Source organism: Esox lucius, chromosome 24 (assembly GCF_011004845.1).
Source record: "Esox lucius isolate fEsoLuc1 chromosome 24, fEsoLuc1.pri, whole genome shotgun sequence".
Classification (NCBI taxonomy): domain Eukaryota; kingdom Metazoa; phylum Chordata; class Actinopteri; order Esociformes; family Esocidae; genus Esox; species Esox lucius.
The window spans coordinates 18,938,197-18,959,795 of record NC_047592.1 but is presented as its reverse complement, the minus strand read 5'-3'; the positions used below and the strand labels follow the sequence as shown (position 1 = coordinate 18,959,795).

General features: G+C 42.0%; 1 protein-coding gene and 1 long non-coding RNA gene across 2 annotated transcripts in view; both read left to right on the top strand.

Annotated features, from left to right (window-relative positions):
* Positions 1–21,599, top strand: part of LOC114830256 (basement membrane-specific heparan sulfate proteoglycan core protein-like) — a 152,580-nt gene that overhangs the window by 130,647 nt on the left and 334 nt on the right. The window contains exons 8-19 of the mRNA XM_034290831.1: positions 2,641–2,910; positions 3,003–3,323; positions 5,057–5,152; positions 5,387–5,464; positions 17,984–18,040; positions 18,169–18,204; positions 18,925–19,194; positions 19,385–19,645; positions 19,739–20,011; positions 20,229–20,357; positions 20,713–20,976; positions 21,384–21,500. Coding sequence (XP_034146722.1) covers positions 2,641–2,910; positions 3,003–3,323; positions 5,057–5,152; positions 5,387–5,464; positions 17,984–18,040; positions 18,169–18,204; positions 18,925–19,194; positions 19,385–19,645; positions 19,739–20,011; positions 20,229–20,357; positions 20,713–20,976; positions 21,384–21,500 — 2,172 coding nt within the window. The remainder of the gene's footprint in view (positions 1–2,640; positions 2,911–3,002; positions 3,324–5,056; positions 5,153–5,386; positions 5,465–17,983; positions 18,041–18,168; positions 18,205–18,924; positions 19,195–19,384; positions 19,646–19,738; positions 20,012–20,228; positions 20,358–20,712; positions 20,977–21,383; positions 21,501–21,599) is intronic.
* On the top strand, positions 6,837–7,690 carry LOC105009821. The gene is made up of 4 exons (XR_004575376.1): positions 6,837–6,907; positions 7,030–7,083; positions 7,212–7,262; positions 7,365–7,690. It is a non-coding gene; the product is annotated as an uncharacterized LOC105009821 (long non-coding RNA).

Sequence of the window (21,599 nt, the reverse complement as noted above, 5' to 3'; positions counted from 1 at the left end):
ATCAGATTTTCTGAAAGTCCAAACTGGGCAACCGATGTTGTGCTGCCATCTGGTGGGCGTTGGGCATCATTACACAAAAAACAGAAATTATTTATCTTCTTTCTAATTTCTTTTATAGTGTTTTATTTCTAGGTAGAAAAACTATTTTTTTGGGGTGCCTATATATTTGACCTTATATTATTATTTTGTTCATTAATATTAACCCATTGCAGAGTAATATGACAGTAAAGGCATGGATCTCTCAGGGAATACCATTAAAATACAATTTCATAATGCTTTCAATCAAATTTTATCATGCTAAATGGCAGAAATCTTTTCAGAAAAATACTTGCTAGCCTTTGCAACAGATGAGTTTTCTAAATGGTGACCCAGAAGTCTGTTTTTATGTGGTACCATTGTAGCTGAGGGTGGGGTTAATACCAGGATATGCAATACTCCATGGTATCTGTTACAGAAATTAATCAAGGACCCAAAATGTCCAAGTAGTGAAATCCGGCCAAAATCCCCTCGGACCATGAATGTGAACTGCATGAATATCACTGGATACAATTACATGGAACAATCTCTTGACTTCCTGAACTATGTCAGGTTCTGTCAGGTCAGGTCAAGTCCTTCTTTGATTCATTCTTGGCCCCCTGCTGGTCTCCTGAGCCCTGATCCCTCCATCCCTCTTCTCCTGAGCCCTGATCCCTCCATCCCTCTTATCTTGTGAAAAGTACTTAGCAGAAGCCTCAGTCACCATTTTACTTTGCGTATGGCAAGGCCACCTCCATGGGGTGTTAATAGAGTTTTTCACCTCCAGGTGTGCCAGCTCCAACTTCCTCATCACTCCAGCATTCATACCAGTGTTGACATTTGTTGAGTCTCCTCCAATGACCCCCAAAGTCTCTTTTAGCTGGTCCAACAGGACTTTAGCAATCTGCTCAGCATGTGACTCCTGTTTAGTAGATTTTTCTGGGGTAAAGTGGAACAGATAGTTACTGCCAGGCTCTCTAGCAACACTATAGTGTTCTTCCTTGATCTTGGCAGGAAAAGATTGGTCACTGCCCTCATCTTCCATCATCACATTAGTCAGGTCAATCCGCCCATCAAAGAGGATGCAGGAGACCCCCCCCTCCTCCCTGCATTTCTCCACCAACTCTTCACCCAGTAATCTCATCAACTTCTCCTGTGTTCTCTTGACCTTATTCTTATCAATCACTTGTGTTGTCTTCTGTGATGATTCCCACATCAGTCAGGGGGCAGTTGTTATAGCTGTGGTTGGCCTCAGCTCTATGCCATACCTTACACTAGCAAGGGCAGTGTTTGGAATCTCATCATTGTTGTTTTGTACCTCCACAACAGGCCCAGGGTCAGTTTCAGGGAAGAGCTCATCTTCAGCATTACTTCTCTTCAATCCCATATCTTTCCTGGCTGCCTTCTCTGCTGCTGCAGCATTTTCCTTCTTCTCCTTTTCTCTGCCTTCTTTTTCACCTGCTGCCTTTCCAATGTCCTCACCTGTCTCTTATGCTCTGGCAGATCATTTTTCTCTCTGCTGTAGAAACAGTTAATGTGGGCTTGGATCCCACAGCCCTCACAGCCTCCCCCCTCACAACTGGTAATCTGACACTTTCATGTCAAAATATCAAATAACTTGTCTAACTTGACCATGAACCTCTCTTTGGAATCAAGTTTCTACTTCCCAAGAGAGAACTTCACTGCCTGATTCCAGATCTCCTTGAGCTTGGACATGATAGTCACCTTTTCATTGATAACAGGTGGCTTAAAAAGTGCATTAGCTTTGCTCCACTGACAAATAAGACCAGGGTAGATGTCCCTCACCAGCTGGTCCACTGGGTAGTTCCTCCAGTCATCTTCACTTTGCTCCCTCCAGTAGATGCTATACCTCAGGATATCATTCACAGTTGGCAGTTTAGACACCAACAGCTCCTTGCCAACAAGATTCCTCAAGTGAGACCTCCTCCTTGTTCTGACTTGAGCCATTTATTCCACCAGTTCATAACTCAATAACTATGTTATGAATCAATGAAGTTCTCACTCACTCAGTCCGTCTCTTCCCTTTTAGAACAAAACGGCGGTCTGGGTTCTCCTTCATAAAATATGTTGTTATATCTGTTGCTATTTTCTGACTGAATTGGGGCATACCTTTTTGGTTACTTTGAAGATGAACACATGTTGTGTCTGGACAAAATGACCTGAGACAAAATTGTGTGACTTATGTGAATTATCACCACATTTCCTGCATCCCCATTTCCCATGAGAAAATCTTTAAACAATAGGTCAGATAAAAATTTGATTTCTCACTTAATAAACCTCCTCAAACAGCCATATTATTACTATTACTGAGGTAGATGGAACAACAAAAATATTTATTTAATTCCAGAATAATAGCCTAGAAATACAAAATGTAACACAATTCAACTGCAAATTCATGTTGGTTAGGGTTATCAGAATTTTAAAAATGATTCAGATTTGTGTTCTACACACCTAAATACATGATTTGAACACCCCTCTCAATTGATTTATAAAATACAGAGCTTGGCCCACCCTAGTGCTATAGTAATGTGTAGGTACATTAATACACTCAATCATGTGTCTGTTCATTCAGTTGAGTTAGTTGTCTGTGTTGTTTCTGTACAGAGAGACCTGTTGCTGTTCTGACCCTCCAACCCAACTGGACCCAGATATTCACAGGAGAGACTGTCACTCTCAGATGTGACATACAGGGAGGAGGAGACACTGACTGGGAGTATAACTTCTATAAGAATGATCAGTCAGTTTACTCTGACACAAAGCCTGAGTACAGAATCAGTCCTGTCTACACATCTCATACTGGGTCATATACCTGTATGGGTGTAAAGGGAAACAAGGAATCCAGAACCAGTGATGCTGTACAACTGACCGTGTCATGTAAGGATATCTAATAATGTAAATATCTAAATAGCAAACTTAAATACTTTGTAAGATTGAAATTTTGAAACTTGTTCTCTGTCTCATCACAGATCAACCCAAGGCTGTCCTAACTACCTCTCCTCAGTGGATGAACCATGGAGATTCAGTGACTCTGAACTGTGAAGTTAAAGAGTCGTCAACAGGCTGGAGGTTCTCCTGGTACAAGACTGTTCCCTACAGAGCTGGGTTACCCTCTCTATTGGACAAGTCCTACTCTGTAGAGGCCCTATCTGGATATGGGACTACTGAAGAGTCTTACACTCTGAATCCTGCTGGTCCTACTGACACAGGAGGATATGTGTGTAGAGCTGGGAGAGGAAACCCAGTCTATTACACAGACTACAGTGAACCTCAGTTTCTCTGGTCAAGAGGTAAGTACCTTGAATTCTATTCAGTTTACCCTGATTGTGTACAAAATGAACAATGAAAGGTTTGACTCTGTCTGTCTTTGTTCAGATCTGCAGTCTTCAGTGTCTCTCAGAATAAGTCCCAACAGAACTCAGCACTTTACATCAAAGTCTCTCTCACTGACCTGTGATCTGAAGGGGAACTCTACTGGATGGAGACTGATGAGATACACAGAGACAGGAGTGGAGTCAGGGTGTTCCCCTAACTGGGGATCAATAACAGGGTCCACATGTACCATCACCTCCACAGACACAGGGGACAGTGGAGTGTACTGGTGTGAGTCTGGATCAGGACAGTACAGTAATGCTGTCAACATCACAGTGTCTGGTAGGTCCATGAGGCAGTCATTTTATTATTCTAATATGAGATATTAGGTATTATTCTGTAACTGAATGATGGAAGCTCTGATGGCAGTGAATAAGTGTTGATTCCAGATTGACTGTATTATTTTATATTATGTTACACAGGTCGTGATGTGATCCTGGAGAGTCCAGCCCATCCTGTGACTGAAGGAGACTCTGTGACTCTTCTCTGTACACATAGAAATCAACCACACACTAACCCCAAGGCTGATTTCTACAAAGATGGAGTACTCATCAGTAATGAGAACACAGGAGAGATGACCATCCCTACAGTATCAAAGTCAGATGAAGGTTTCTATAAATGTAAATCAGATCAAATAGAATCTCCTGAAAGCTGGGTGACAGTGAGAGGTGAGAAATTGTTCATGATCACATTACATTTACTACATTGTGAAGTGTGAGGGTTGAGTGTGAAACTGATGAGGCAAAAAGGAAAACAACTATACAACGATAATGCAGCTTTAGGATTAGTCTCATTTATAGTAACCGACACGGTTCTCCAACAAAGAAACAACAATCCATACATAAAACATCACAAACAATTATATACAGTACTAAATAGGTGATTGGGAGCAGGTGTTACACAACATCATGATGAGCAACTGTTACTGTGTCTTTAAATCAGTGATAGTAATGTACTGGTAACATTAGGTTATGATTACAGTGTATTTAAATGAGTGATAGTAATGTACTGGTAACATTAGATTATGATTACAGCGTCTTTAAATAAGTGATAGTAATGTACTGGTAACATTAGGTCATGATTACAGCGTCTTTAAATCAGTGTTAGTAATGTACTGGTAACATTAGGTTATGATTACAGTGTCTTTAAATCTGTGTTAGTAATGTACTGGTAACATTAGGTTATGATTACAGTGTCTTTAAATCAGTGATAGTAATGTACTGGTAACATTAGGTTATGATTACAGTGTCTTTAAATCTGTGTTAGTAATGTACTGGTAACATTAGGTTATGATTACAGTGTCTTTAAATCTGTGTTAGTAATGTACTGGTAACATTAGGTTATGATTACAGTGTCTTTAAGTCAGTGGTTTGTAATGTAGTGTTAACATTATATTATGATTACAGTGTCTTTAAGTCAGTGGTTTGTAATGTAGTGTTAACATTATATTATGATTACAGGGTCTTTAAGTCAGTGTTTGTCAGTGATTTATTAAATAGGGATAGTCTCTGCATTCCTGCAGGTTTTCTAAACATAAACGTAGATTCTGTATCCAAAGCCTAAGTTAATATGTCCCATCCTTTATTTATTTTATTTACAGTGACTTTATTCTGCATCTCATTGTTTTGTACTGTTTTCTCTCCTGTCATAGATCCTATATCCTTTACATCAGTCCTAGTAGGAGTGGTTGTGGGTCTGGTTGTTGCTGCTGTTCTACTGACCATCTTCTTGGTCCTCCTGTGTCGAGGTAAACAAAGTCTTTGTGAGACTTTTACCATTCACTAAGTTTTCAGGTGATGATAAAATTTGCAACTCTTAATAATAGCGGTTCAAAGCAAAAACAACCTGCTTTAGTAATATCTATTTCTCTGTACAGGTTCCTGTGGTAACAGAATATTCTGGTGAGTACACCTGTCTCTGATCAATGTTACATACAGTACCATATTGTCTGTGTTCTTCATTAATGTCTCTCTCCCTGTAGGCCCATCCATCCCCAGAGCACCAACCAGGTCCCCCAACAGGACCAAGGATCTACCCAGGTTCAGTCTCCTGATGCTGGGTATACAGGTCAGTAGTATGGTCAGTCTCCTGATGCTGGGTATACAGGTCAGTAGTATGGTCAGTCTCCTGATGCTGGGTATACAGGTCAGTAGTATGGACAGTTTCCTGAAGTTGGGTATACAGGTCAGTAGTATGGTCAGTCTCCTGATGCTGGGTCTACAGGTCAGTAGTATGGTCAGTCTCCTGATGCTGGATATACAGGTCAGTAGTATGGTCAGTCTCTAACTGTAACCTCAGACAATATCTCTTGGCCACCCACTATTACATGTTACAGTAGTCTGTGTCTTTAGGAAAGCTGAGACAATACCAAAACTTTCTCTCCTTTCACCAACAGGAAATTCAAACATCTACCATCTGTTCAATCACTCAGGCAACAATGAGAGTGGTATCATATATATATATATATATATATATATATATATATATATATATATATATATATATATATATATATGTATATATCTTTATTTATATATATGTATGTTTGTATGTGTATGTATATGTATGTATATATGTATGTATATGTGTAGTTGTCTGTTATAAATGTGTAAAATCAGTAAACTATGTGGATATTCCCTTTCCAAACACTTATAGTTGCTCTAGATTTAAATTTAATATGACAGTTATTAATTTAATGTGGGAAATTAATGATTTACAATATAATTGTTTTAACTGCCAATTTTGACCTGGTTCTCAGTTATCCATGAAATTCCACATTTAAAAGCCATTGGTTTTTATGACATGGGGCTCAAATCGTCATATACATGACATTCTGTAACACAGTTATTTAGGAACCTCATTAGCGCCACATAAACAACCAGTGGCCAGAACTGCAGACTACATCTGTAATTAAGTGAGTGTTGTAATGGTAATTCCATCGATCGACACACTTAAAGGAGTAAGAAACAGACAAAATTCTCTTGGCACAATCATTTTATTATTATTTGCAAATAAGAGAGACGCGTCAACCGCTTCTACATGGGTAATCTTTTCAACCCTTGAGGAGGACTTAAAGCATCTGGACACACTACAGATAGAGAATCCTATAATCTGCTGATGCCAGTCAAAAATGACCCTAAACACCAGATCCCCCTCTCCTACATTCCTTTTCTTATCCAAACATGGGTACTCAGTACTTTAACTAGTAACTCATTCATACATGCATAGAACCAAGAATACATCAGTTCATGAATTTCCACAACAGTTCATGTATTAGATTCTGCTGGTGTTTCTGCTGCTGATGGGTCAGGTGATGTGAAGTATGTCAAGATTCATCTAAAGAAAAAGAGAGGTGACTCAATAGTACCATCATTGAATACAGTTGTTCATCACTCAATTAAATCTGAATAACAAAAACAAATTATTCACTCCATTTTAGAAAAGCCAACTGATCCAAATGAAGATAGCGACTACTGTGATATGAAGTCAGTTAAAACTACAGGTAAGACATATTCAACAAGTTGACCATCAGTCACATTTTAATTTGTGTTTCTGTAGATTTGGACAAAGAAGAGGCAATATGCTAATTCACTTGATTATTTACCTGGACATTTCCATTGTCAGCATCGTCTGGGCCAGTTGATGTAACCTATGCTGAGATTGACCTAAAAAAGAAAAGTAAGACTGGACATCCATCTTCATCTTTCCCCATTCATAACCTCCCTCTTTATCCCATATGGAATATAGTTGGATAATATCCTGTATAAAACAAATACATTCTTCTGTTTAATTCCCATCTACAACAGAATCAACACCCCACCAGAGTCAGAATCAGTCTATTCTCCAATAAAGACACAGTAAGACTAGATCACATCTATTAAAGGGTATGGAACTAATGGTCTGATATTAGAGTATATCTAAGTATGTTCTAACAAACTCTATGTATTGTCATGTTGCAGGTCCTTGAGGGAGATGAACACAATCAACCACACTCTCCCTGTAACACAGAAATGTGACACACACATCACACACCCAGTCACATATGGACCACACACACAATAATGCCTTATACATGAAGGATTTCTATCATACTATGTTATCAACTGATACACTTTTTTTTAAATCTGTTACTTTAAAAAAACAATAACTTGGGGTAATAGTAGTGATTATTCTACTTGCAGCTAGAGAGATTGTTTTATTTTGTTATTGTACTGTAGTTTTGTAAATCTATTGACATGTGTCATCTTTGACTTGTTGGTTATGACATTCAAATGATTTAATCAAATATTTGTAAAAGAATTATACTTAATAAAAGAAGTGAAGTATTATCAATCAATCAAATGTATTTATAAAGCCCTTTTTACATCAGCAGTTGTTACAAAGGGCTTTTACAAAACACCAATCCTGAAATCCCAAGGAACATTCAACAACACTGTTGATGCACAGTGGCTAGGAAAAACTCCCTAAAATGTGCTGACATTTAGGAAGAAACCTAGAGAGGAACCAGGCTTGGAGGGGTGACCAGTCCTCTTCTGGCTGTGCCAGGTGAACCTATTAAGAGTACAAGTTGTAATCATTAATAAATGCATGTGTCCAGAGTCAATAAAACCTAATCAAGGTCAGAAGCATGAACCCGATGGACAAGGACAGGGACAACCTGTCAGCAGAGTGGCAGCCGGAATCGTCAGGTATCGTCTTGATCTGCAACACAATGTTATGGAAATTCTTGTGTATATTTGAGAAATGTCTGCTTTTCTATTACCTGGTATGTAACCCTGGTCTTTGTGACACACATGTCTGTACAATATCAGAGGATTATTAGGTACTCTGACCATCTGTTTATCAGTCCTTTGTTCCTTAGGAATGTGGTCCTTGGTGGAAGTAGGGGCATTTGGCCTCTTTAGGTAAACAAAACAGTAAACTTTATGGCAGGAAGGATAAGGTGGGGGGACAGCCCACCCTTTGGGTGAATCCTAAGATTGTGATAGAACAAAGGGAAATGTGTTTTGTTGAGTTAGGACAGATGTGCAGCATTTTACCACACCCCTTTTTCCCCTTTAAGTACTGATGATTGTCCTGTATTAATTTAGAGATTCCTCAGATGATTATACTGTAAGCTTTTGACGCGTCTCTCTATTTGCAAATAAACTGTTAATTGTGCCAAGAGAATTTTGTCTCCGTACTTACTCCTTTAAGAGTGTCGATCGATGGAATTACCATCACAAAAACATGGAGGACTTTGGACAGAGACAACAACAAGTATGTTCTAGCCTGGTACTCCGGAGGTGTGGGCCTAGACCTCATGTCCTCCTAAGTTTAAATGGAGCAGGAGACAAGGAAATTTGAGAGCACATTCCTTACAATGATTTAAAGTGGAGAAGGAGAACTGACCCTACTCCCTTGTAACAATAATATAGCAGCATAAAACCTTGGGGCTGAGACTGGGGTGTCCAGTGACACTGTGTATTATACAGTATACCAAATGTTTTGATGTAATTGCCTGTCATTTCACAATGTCGTTGCTCTTTCTTTTTTAAATAATATTTGTTTTCAACCACCAGATGGCATGGCTGCCTACCTGTGTGCATTGACAAACTAAATCAGAGGTTCCCAAACCAGGGGTTGTGACCCCATGTCTGTTGAAAAAACATCCACCACCACTTGGCACTGCCCCTCTACTACTCAACCAATCAGGAACCGCCACTGCCTTTATGTTGTGTCAATGCATCATTTTTTGAATGAGTGAATCAAACTCTTGGAACTTTTCTAATGGTAAATTCCCTTCACTCAGTTATGCTGTGTTAAAAGATGTTACTATGGAAAGTGATGTATATGTCTCAGTGAGGACCACACAGGTTCATTATTGGACAAGTGAATGAGAGATAACCAAGAATTTTCTGATCTTAGATGTAGCATATTTTTCCAACAACAAAACACATCTTAATATTAACATACCTGGATATGGGCGCATGAGGTTCTCATTTTGGGGCAAAACTGGGTAACACTTCATTTGGATAGTTAATCTGTACTCCCCTTGGCTCTGTTGAAGTGTATGCTTGTTTATGTTTAGATAACAAAAGAACGTGAAACAGTGAAAATCGAGTTGTAAAGTTACGCCATATATTGACCTGTCAAGATTGCAAAAGCGTTTGGTAGTCGAACACTCCCTAGTTAATTCCTCTGACTAGGCTGTGATTTTTATCGCGTGGAACCTTTCTGTGTAGGTACGAAAAGTCCACTCTAGTCGAGTAAGGTGTAGACCGGTATTTCGAAGCTTCATTGTTATTCATAAGAGTTAAGACCTAGAAACCCCCTTGTATAGGCTACGTAAAGTTATTACGTGGGTGAACCTCTCTTCAGGCTATAATAAGAGTCCACACTAGTTGAGTAGTGAGCAGAAGCTTAACATTGTTATTCATGTGAGATCATAATGTGATTTTGTGTTTCATATTGTGATCATACTGTGACTTGTACCAGTAAAATATAATGGCGTCCAGTTCTACAAATATAACAGAAGGAGGACTGCAGCCTCTGACATGCATGCTGCAGTCGTAAGGCGAGAAGGGAGACATTCAAAATGGATGAAGATGCATTTAGTTTGTCCAACTGGCTGAACGACAACAGTCAAGATGGAGTCTCTGTCATAGGAACCCAGAATCATGGACGATACAAGGAACTGACCTGAGCTTTCATAATCATTGATTCAGAGCTCTTAAATGTTTATTTCCAAAAATGTATCGGGTGACCACATTTTCAAACCCCAAACTGGGACCCTTGTGTAACCGCATGTTAATACACGTATACATGTATGTGCATATGCACGCATGTTGGTCATCATGTTGGTCATCATGTTGGTCATCATGCGTGCTTGTGGTTGGTAGAGTTGGGGGTTGCTTTGATATTTGATGAGAACTGTTGCTTTGCTAAGCAGTATTATTATTATTATTGTAGTGAGAACTGAGACAATTTGGTAGTGAACGTTGGAAACCGGGACATTTTAGTGTTTTACAGATATTTGACCCAGGACACCCAACTTGAAACCGGGCAAACCGGGATGTCTGGTCACCCTAACCAAAACATTTAATGATACTGAAACTTATCAGGGAAATCTGATCACCTTCCTCAATACTTCCCAGGCTTATTTCATTTAATATTTTATGCAGTTTGCAAAGCACTTTGATGGTAAATAGCATGTTTTAATAGGCATTCAAGAAATAGCTTTTTTTGTTGTGCTTTGTCATGTTCACTATGTAATTAAGAGTCAAACACATTTATGGCTTTGATAATATTTCATTCCGTAAGGCCCTAAGGGGAGGGGGGTCTCACAGCAATGTGGTTTGGCCTTTACCGGGTCACCGCATGGTAACTCTTCTGCATGCTGAGCTGGTAGCTGGTGTAGTGAGGGGTAAATGGGAGAGTGGTTGGAGTTGGGTTAGTGTAGTGAGGGGTAAATGGGTGAGTGGTTGGAGTTGGGTTAGTATAGTGAGGGGTAAATGGGAGAGTGGTTGGAGTTGGGTTAGTGTAGTGAGGGGTAAATGGGTGAGTGGTTGGAGTAGGGTTAGTGTAGTGAGGGGTAAATGGGAGAGTGGTTGGAGTTGGGTTAGTGTAGTGAGGGGTAAATGGGAGAGTGGTTGGAGTTGGGTTAGTGTAGTGAGGGGTAAATGGGAGAGTGGTTGGAGTTGGGTTAGTGTAGTGAGGGGTAAATGGGAGAGTGGTTGGAGTTGGGTAAGTGTAGTGAGGGGTAAATGGGAGAGTGGTTGGAGTTGGGTTAGTGTAGTGAGGGGTAAATGGGAGAGTGGTTGGAGTTGGGTTAGTGTAGTGAGGGGTAAATGGGAGAGTGGTTGGAGTTGGGTTAGTGTAGTGAGGGGTAAATGGGAGAGTGGTTGGAGTTGGGTTAGTGTAGTGAGGGGTAAATGGGAGAGTGGTTGGATTTGGGTTAGTGTAGTGAGGGGTAAATGGGAGAGTGGTTGGAGTTGGGTTAGTGTAGTGAGGGGTAAATGGGAGAGTGGTTGGAGTTGGGTTAGTGTAGTGAGGGGTAAATGGGAGAGTGGTTGGAGTTGGGTTAGTGTAGTGAGGGGTAAATGGGAGAGTGGTTGGAGTTGGGTTAGTGTAGTGAGGGGTAGATGGGAGAGTGGTTGGATTTGGGTTAGTGTAGTGAGGGGTAAATGGGAGAGTGGTTGGAGTTGGGTTAGTGTAGTGAGGGGTAAATGGGAGAGTGGTTGGAGTTGGGTTAGTGTAGTGAGGGGTAAATGGGAGAGTGGTTATAACGTTTTACCACTAGAAGGTTACAGGGGACGGCTAGGGAAATGAGTGAAAGGGAACATAAATTTAGTGATAAATAAATAGAAATGTTTAAATTATCTGACACCTTATTGTCTGTAAACATACGTAAACCTCAAAGACCACGATATGCTGGAAGTTCTTAGAAAAGGTAGCAAATTTTGCGTCACAAACCAAACATTTACGTTTCACGGCCTACGTTATCCTCAGTGCTGCTCATTAGTCAAGTCCAGAAGACAAGGGACGGTGTAGCAACACGGGAACTCAGGGACGATCAGTCTGGTCACTTTGATTTACGTGTGTATGTGCCTCTATCAGTCATCATAAGCGCCCATAAGGTGTAGGTGGTTTAAAACAAACCATACTGTAAAATGCTGTGTGTTCCTGGGTCTAACAGTTAGTAAATTATGCCCAACAACTCAGGAATAACTCAAAAGTCATATGTTCCTGGGTCTAACCAAACTGCTTCAAGAATTCCAGGACTCAGGGACTCCAAGTCTGGTGTCTTAGAAGTTACAATACAAAACATTATTACATACCAACACGATTCAATGTCCGCCCAACTAGCCTAACAGTGTACTAATTATACCATACTTATTAAGACATTATAGCACAAAGGTATGCAAGGAGCTTCTGTTAAAGACTCCTGAATATGACTACAATACAATGTGTCGGGAGGTCTCTTTAACGAGGACAAACTCCAATAACTTTTTGGAGACTTTGCTATTTATCCTAAAATCAGACATCTAAAACACTCCCCAAAAAGTCAGGAACTGTCCCACTTAATTAATGTAAAATGTTCGAATAGCAGGGCGTTGCTGCCAGTTATTGACATGCAACAAAGACAATTTATTTATACAATGATCTTGTGAAGTTTGACCCATAACCCATACAGTACAATAAAGCATATCAGCCTATTCTGCCTTATATGGGAAACAGGGAAACACTACAGATAAATGTCCACAATATCATGCATTTAGTTACACTCCAGTTTACTCAGAGTTTCACACCTCTCCAGGTGAGCTCAGGAAAGTGGGGCTGATGGGCCACACCTGGTGTTCCAGATCTTTGAAGAAGCAAATATTACCCAGGACACTGAATAACATCACCAAGGGTCTGTTGGAGACTTGGTGGGGCCATATTTTTAGAGAGGCAAATGTTATGCAGGACCCCTAATTAACATCACCAAGGGTCTGTTGGAGACTAGGTGGGGCCAGATCTTTAGAGAAGTAAATGTTATGCAGGTCCCCTGATTAACTTCACCAAGGGTCTGTTGGAGACTAGGTGGGGCCAGATCTTTAGAGAAGTAAATGTTATGCAGGACCCCTGATTAACATCACCAAGGGTCTGTTGGAGACTTGGTGTGGCCAGACGCACCTCTTCATCGAATACCCTTCCACTCTTCCTCAACAGACATGTTTCATTACACTACTCTAGTACACGTAGGGAACTCAAAACCAAGTGCTACATTGGAAGTTGGTACAATTATAATTTTAATCTAGTAAAATAGTCTCATGGTGTTCTTACAAAAGGTTAAAATATTGTGTTTTCTCTCATGGTGGAATGAAGAATCCACATGGTGATAATGTTTAATGTTAGGGAGACATGCTGTGTAGCATGAGGACTGAATTTGAATCCAATATAGTCATAGCCTATGAAGAGGGTAATACAGCCAATGTTTAATAATGTAGTTTCTCATTTGTTTATATTTACAATGATAACTGGGATAATACTTGTGTTTTATAACAGTTGCCTGATACTCGTTAATGGAGTTTAAATTCTAAAATGGTCAATTGACTAATGAACAAATAGGGTATTTGATGTAACAGTGTTTAAGGCTACATTGAGTGTCCTTTGGATTACTTATTGTACCTTGATTTTAGTGACGTCATAAATCTGATTTCTGTCTACACCACCTTTCTCATGAGTTTTATTAATTTCTACCAAAATGTTGAGTTGCTGTGTCAGGAGATAATCTTTATTTACAATGTTGACCTTCCATAGTTCTTTCATTTTTCTCCAATGATTACAAAGTTAACACAGTCTTTTATGCAGGTTACATAGGAGGTGGTCAGTGGTCATAGCCAACCATTACACAGACTATTATTAGAAATAGTTTATCCTACAAAATACCCTTGTATGGTGTATTCCAACCTATGACCCAAGGGTCTATTCAGAGAGCCTATGACAGTCACATACACAGTTCCTGTCAGGTGGTTTATGAACAGGGTGTGTAGGACCCATCAGGGCATCACATTTCCTACCTAGTGTCCTTCATACAGAGATAGTTAGTACTCTCATACATTGTGTCAATCTTAATTCAATTACTTTTCATGCTCAATATCTATCACAAGTCTGAGGACCATGTCAGATTTTTTATGTGTGAAAACTGAGGGCTCAAGGAAGGGGTGCAGACCCATCGGATGACCCCAACCATTGTTTCACATTAAATCAGAGTAGCCTATTACTAAGGGTTACATTGTTCAAACTGGTCTCAGCTGTGGTAATTTCCCCAACATGAGCATGTTCAGTTTTGAGATGATCAAACATTAAATGAAAGCTAAATATATTTTCCTCTCAATATCTTTAACGTTGAAATGTGTCCAACTGAAGTGAGGGTAGGGACCTAAAGTCATCCTCCAATGTTGATAGAACATTCTTAACGTCAATACAACCACAGTTGTGGTAAACATATGCATACAAGTTGTGATTTAGGGTTTGGCTGACTGCCACTATTTGGAATTAAAATGAATTAAAATCGGATAATTTCCCTAAATGTCAAGGTTAATCAAGACATTATGTTTGTTTCATGTGGTAGTTAGGTCATTGCCTGTGAAAATGCTACATTTGGGTGATGTACATACGCTAATACAATCGCCCTGGTAGTTGCAGCAGATTTACATGGGTTTTTTCTACTATAATTTAGTTGCACAACTTATCCCCTAGAGGGAAAACCAGTTTTAGTCAGGCATGTGCCAAGAAACTACAGGAGATTATAAGTGTATGATAGCCAATTTTGCAGACCTGTATGAAAATACTGAGGTACTTTAAATACAAACTTGAGAGCTGTTAAGCAATGTTAGACAAATTGGTTATTTGGTTTATAATTCCTTTGCACAAGCGACCGTGTTGCTCATTGATGCAATAGATTCCAGATCCATCCCAAATTCTCTATTTTACAAAATGATGGCCAGGTTCAGGATGGCGCCTCCTGTGGCCGTATTTGGTGTTGTTCTGAGTTCACTCATGGTGTCACTTTGCATTGACTTAATGAAGTGAAGGCAGGGGGGATGTATGATATGATCATTGATTATGCCTGGAAAGAGTTGAGCTTAGGACTCAAAGCAAATCAAATTGGTACTTTATATTTGATGTTAAGGTCTAATATTTTAATGGTTGAATTGAACAGATCTAACAATGTTTTATTTGACTTAGTAAAGTGAAGTCTGACAATCTTATTCCACTGTTAGTTGCTATTGGGCATAAATATAGCACAAGGAAAAACATCAACCAAGCCAGTCCTGGATAGAAAAGGACATTTTACATGGACTATTATGGCAGGCGGTGCGAATGTTATCATTGGACTGAATGGGCGTTATCAGTGGTTATCAGCCTCATAGATATGGGTCAGAAGGGGACTGCTAGCCTACTGGTAGGCTCAGAAGGCTGTTATCATCTATTCGCATGGTTAATTTAGTATTTAGATAATTTAGTATTGACAAAATCATTACAGTTTAAAGGCTCTCATTTTAATGGTCTTGCCTGTAGACTTACCCTAACCTTAACCCATTTTAATGGTCTTACCTGTAGGGGGACTTCAACGCCCACGTAGGCAGTGGGCGTTGTGACACCTGGAGGGGCGTGATTGGGAGGAACGGCCCCCCTGATCTGACCCCGAGTGGTGTTCAGTTATTGGACTTCTGTGCTAGTCACAGTTTGTCCATAATGAACACCATGTTCATGCATAAGGGTGTCCATCAGTGCACGTGGCACCAGGACACCCTAGGCCGCAGGTCGATGATCGACTTTGTTGTCGTCTCATCTGACCTGCGGCCGTATGTCTTGGACACTCGGGTGAAGAGAGGGGCGGAGCTGTCAACTGATCACCACCTGGCAGGCCCAAGCGTACTGTAAGGGTCTGCTGGGAACGTCTGGCCGAGTCTCCTGTCAGAGAGATCTTTAACTCCCACCTCCGGCAGAGCTTCGACTGGATCCCGAGGCAGGCAGGAGATATTGAGCCCGAGTGAACCATGTTCTCCACCGCCATTGTCGAAGCGGCCGCTCGGAGCTGTGGCCGTAAGGTCTCTGGTGCCTGTCGAGGCGGCAATCCCCGAACCCGGTGGTGGACACCGGAAGTAAGGGATGCCGTCAAGCTGAAGAAGGAGTCCTATCAGGCCTGGTTGGCTTGTGGGACTCCTGAGGCAGCTGACAGGTACCGACAGGCCAAGCGGGCTGCAGCCCGGGTGGTTGTGGAGGCAAAAACCCGGGCCTGGGAGGAGTTCGGTGAGTCCATGGAGAAGGACTATCGGCTAGCCTCGAAGAGATTCTGGCAAACCATCCGGTGCCTCAGGAGAGGGAAAAAGTGCCCTACCAACGCTATTTACAGTAGAGGTGGGCAGCTGTTGACCTCAACTGAGGATGTCGTCGGGCATTGGAAGGAGTACTTCAAGGATCTCCTCAATCCCGCTGTCACATCTTCCATTGAGGAAGCAGAGGATGAGGGCTCAGAGGTTGACTCGTCCATCACCCGGGCTGAAGTCACAGAGGTGGTCAAGAAACTTCTCGGTGGCAAGGCACCTCAAGTCTCTGGATGTTGTGGGGCTGTCTTGGTTGACACGCCTGTGCAACATCGCGTGGCGGTCGGGGACAGTGCCTCTGGGATGGCAGACCGAGGTGGTGGTCCCTCTTTTTAAGAAGGGGGACCGGAGGGTGTGTTCCAACTATAGGGGGATCACACTTCTCAGCCTCTCCGGGAAAGTCTATGCCAGGGTCCTGGGGAGGAGAATACGGCCGATAGTAGAACTTCGGATTCAGGAGGAACAGTGTGGTTTTCGTCCGGGCCGTGGAACACTGGACCAGCTCTATACCCTCTACGGGGTGTTGGAGGGTTCATGGGAGTTTGCCCAACCAATCCACATGTGTTTTGTGGATTTGGAGAAGGCATTCGACTGTGTCCCTCGCGACATCTTGTGGAGAGTGCTTCGGGAATATGGGGTCCTGGGTCCTTTGCTAAGGGCTGTCAGGTCCCTGTACAACCGAAGCAGGAGCTTGGTCCGCATTGCCGGCAGTAAGTCAGACTTGTTCACAGTGCAGGTTGGACTCCGGCAGGGCTGCCCTTTGTCACCGGTTCTGTTTGTAATTTTTATGGACAGAATTTCTAGGCGCAGCCAGGGGCCGGAGGGTGTCAGGTATGGGGACCACACAATTTCATCTCTGCTCTTTGCAGATGATGTTGTCGTGTTGGCCCCTTCTAACCAGGACCTTCAGCATGCACTGGGACGGTTTGCAGCCGAGTGTGAAGCGGTGGGGATGAGAATCAGCACCTCCAAATCCGAGGCCATGGTCCTCAGTCGGAAAAGGGTGGCTTGCCCACTTCAGGTTGGTGAAGAGTGCCTGACTCAATTGGAGGAGTTTAAGTATCTAGGGGTCTTGTTCACGAGTGAGGGAAGGATGGAACTGGAGATTGACAGACGGATCGGTGCAGCTTCTGCAGTAATGCAGTCGATGTATCGGTCTGTCGTGGTGAAGAAAGAGCTGAGCCACAAGGCGAAGCTCTCGATTTACCAGTCAATCTACGAGCTCAGAGTAGAGCCGCTGCTCCTCCACATCGAGAGGGGTCAGCTGAGGTGGCTTGGGCATCTGTTTCGGATGCCTCCGGAACGCCTTCCTGGGAAGGTGTTCCAGTCCCGTCTCACCGGGAGGAGACCCCGGGGAAGACCTAGGACACGCTGGAGGGACTATGTCTCCCGGCTGGCCTGGGAACGCCTCGGTGTCCCCCCGGAAGAGCTAGAGGAAGTGTCTGGGGAGAGGGAAGTCTGGGCGTCCCTGCTTAGACTGCTGCCCCCGCGACCCGGCCCCGGATAAGCGGAAGAAGATGGATGGATGGATGATCTCATTTCAGGTCTCTATTCATCTAATAATGAGGAAGGTACCATGGTCAGGCCTTTTAGCCAACCATAAGAAATTGGCCTGAAAATAAACATTGCATCAACTTCTGCAGAATGGTTCCTTCACATCTATATTTAATTTATCCTAGGAAGGAGAAATTGAACGGTTTGTAAAGAGAACTGTTGTTCAGAGAGAGTTTCACATTACCAAGACAGAATGGATCACATCTGGCTCTGTATTCTACTCTGTGAGTACTGACTTTCTTATATATGAGCTCGAAATACACCGTGGTTAATTACTACTCTATTACTACAACACAGTGAATATTACTGTATTACTAATGTACTTAAAGTACTTTCTTTGTCTTTGTTGCAGTACTGAATACCCTCATCTATTGTGGTCACTCTCAAGGTAATGGTAGATATTCATTGATTTGATCAAACCTCAGTCTCTCTGTGATTTATCCTCTTTGTCTCTGTCATTGCCTTTCCTTTCTCATGTTCTTTTTGAGTAAACAGGTGATTAAGTTGTTTATGTGTTGAAGAGAAGTCTATATAATTTGATACAGTCTCATACTGAAGGTAATTGTTTTATGAAGGTTTTGTTTCTGGAGGTAAACTAAAGCCTTTAGTGACATTGAAGCCCAACAGTCCAATATTCAGAGGAGAGACTGTCACTATCAGATGTGTCATAGAAGGAGGAGACTCTGACTGGGAGTCTGACTTTATTAAGAATGGTCAGTCAGTTTACTCTGACACAAAGCCTGAGTACAGAATCAGTCCTGTCTACACATCTGACAGTGCTGAATACAGTTGTATCAGAAAACACAGAAGAGTCCAAAATGATTCTGAGTTGAGTGATGCAATGAAACTGACAGTGTTTTGTAAGATCCTCTTTGTTTATAATATCAGTTCCTCTACAATGACTTTATACTGGACGTGTCTTTCAGGAGTCGGTTCAGTCATTTCTAACAAACTATTTGTTATAACATTATCACTGTTATTATTAATATGTGGAGCCCCATTGAAAACAGAATGATATATATTATCACTGGATGTTTGTGTCTGAAGGGTTGAGAAAGAAATATACAGGACCTGATGTAGTTAAATTCATGTATTATTGTTTCCACAGATCTGCCCAGGGCCTCAGTGAAGATAGTCTCTCCCCAGGAGCCACTGTACACAGGAGACAGAGTCACTCTAGAGTGTAACATAACAGAATACACAGACTGGACTTATGTCTGGAAGAGAGACAACCAACTCCTTCCCAGTCAGAACATTAAAACCATCACCATCTCTCTCCGTTACCAGACTGGTCAGTACCAGTACCAGTGTCAGGGGAAGAGGACAGGTCGACCCCAGTCATCATATATGAGTCCTAATCACCCCATCAGTGTTACTGGTAAAATCCCTTAGAAACCAACTTATATTCAATATCCACATAATCCTATGACTCTCAATGTGTCTATTTATTCTGTCAGTATTTTTGTTTGGCATCAGTTACATTATTATACAAAGGTAAGATCATACTTAGGAAAGATTCTTGCTGTGACTGTATTTCTTTTTTTTGGATTAATTTTATGTTTCAACAGCTCCACCAACAGCCTCAGTGAGTGTCTCTCCTCATGGTCTCCTCTACTCTGGAGAGACTGTTACTCTGCAGTGTGACATATCAATCTACACAGGCTGGACATACTGGTGGTACAGAAAGGATCAACTACAGAGTCCTGGTTCACCTTCTAAAACCATCACCACTCTGTCTGACCAGGTGAGTCAGTACCAGTGTCAGGGGAGAAGAACAAATCGTCCCCAGTCGTCACAACGCAGTGATTACCTCCACATCAGTGTCACTGGTGAGTTCACTATTAATTTTACAAGGTTTTTCATTTTGTTGTTGTTGTAATCATGGTGGCGATTGTGTTACCCACTCAAACCTATTTAAACAGCTAATCAAACAAAGGCCACACTGAGTTCAGACCAACAGGACGTATTGACAGGAGACAGTGTGACACTGACCTGCACTGTAGAATCTTCTGGATGGAGGTTTTACTGGTACAAACACAAACAAGACTCTGAACCTGTAAAAACAACCTCTGGATCTTCCTACACACTCAGCCAGGTCAGGGTCTCTGATGGAGGACAGTACAGGTGTAGAGCTGGGAGAGGAGACCCTGTCTACTACACCCAGTACAGTGAACCAGTCCACATACAGGTTACTGGTGAGTCCAAGCATGTTATATTGTTATTGGTTGCGGTGTCATATGGACAAAAAAGATATATGTATTAATATTTAGTCAGCTTACCTCCACAATTATCTCCATAATTGTAGCTCACGTAAAGCTATAGTAATGTGTAGACAGATTTCTACATTATTATATTCAATATAATGCATCTGTATATTCTACTGAGTTAGTTGTCTGTGTTGTTTCTGTCCAGAGAGACCTGTTGCTGTTCTGACCCTCCAACCCAACTGGACCCAGATATTCACAGGAGAGTCCATCACTCTCAGATGTGACATACAGGGGGGAGGAGATACTGACTGGGAGTATGACTTTTATAATAAAGGTCAGTCAGTTTACTGTGACACAAAGTCTGAGTACACAATTAGTCCTGCCTACACATCTCACAGCGGTGAATATCGTTGTATCAAAAAACACAGAAGTGTCCGAAATGATTCTGAGTGGAGTGATGCAGTCAAACTGACAGTGTTTGGTAAGATCCTCTCAGTTCCTCAATAATAGCTTCAAATTGGACGTGTCTTTCAGGAGTCTGTTCAGCTGATTCAAACATTATTAATATGTGGAGCCCCACTGAAAGCAGTATGATGTTTATTATCATTGGAGGCTATTATCATTCTGAAGGCTTGAGAAAGAAAGACAGGAACTGATGTAGTTACATTCATGTATTATTGTTTCCACAGATCTGCCCAGGGCCTCAGTGAAGATAGTCTCTCCCCAGGAGCCACTGTACACAGGAGACAGTGTCACTCTACAGTGTTACATACCAGAATACACAGACTGGACTTATGTCTGGTACAGAGACAACCAACACCTTCCCAGTCAGACCAGTAAAACCTTCACCATCTCTGTCCCAGACCAGACTGGTCAGTACCAGTGTCAGGGGAAGAGGACAGGCCGGCCCAAATCATCATATATTAGTCTTCATCACCCCATCAATGCTACTGGTACTCCCCTTGCCCCGCCTCAGTCTCAGTTCCTTGTTCTCTGATTTCCGCCTGAGCTTCCCCTGGCCTGCAGCCCATCTCCTCCCCTAGCCTGCACCCCATCTCCTCCCCTGGCCTGCACCCCATCTCCTCCCCTGGCCTGCACCCCATCTCCTCCCTTGGCCTGCACCCCATCTCCTCCCCTGGCCTGCACCCCATCTCCTCCCCTGGCCTGCACCCCATCTCCTCCCCTGGCCTGCACTCCATCTACTCCCCTAGCCTGCACCCCATCTCCTCCCCTGGCCTGCACCCCATCTCCTCCCTTGCCTTCCTATGAATACCATAGTTACCTAATCCCTGTCTCCCTGCATATGTGTGTTTGTGTGTGTGTGTGTGTGTGACCTGAATGTAAAGGCTGTATATTATAGTCCCTCCAGGTTCTCTGGTCCCCATCTCTATGTCCAGACTCCTGTGTGGTCTACTGGTGGTGTCTCCATTTCTACTGGTGTCCATCCTACTGATGGTGAAATACTGCAGGGCTGGAGGTGAGGACTTTCTTATAGGGGATCTACAAGCAGCTGATCCAGATTGATTTTCTCCTAATAAAGATCTTGCTCATAAAACAGTCATAACAATGCTGTACA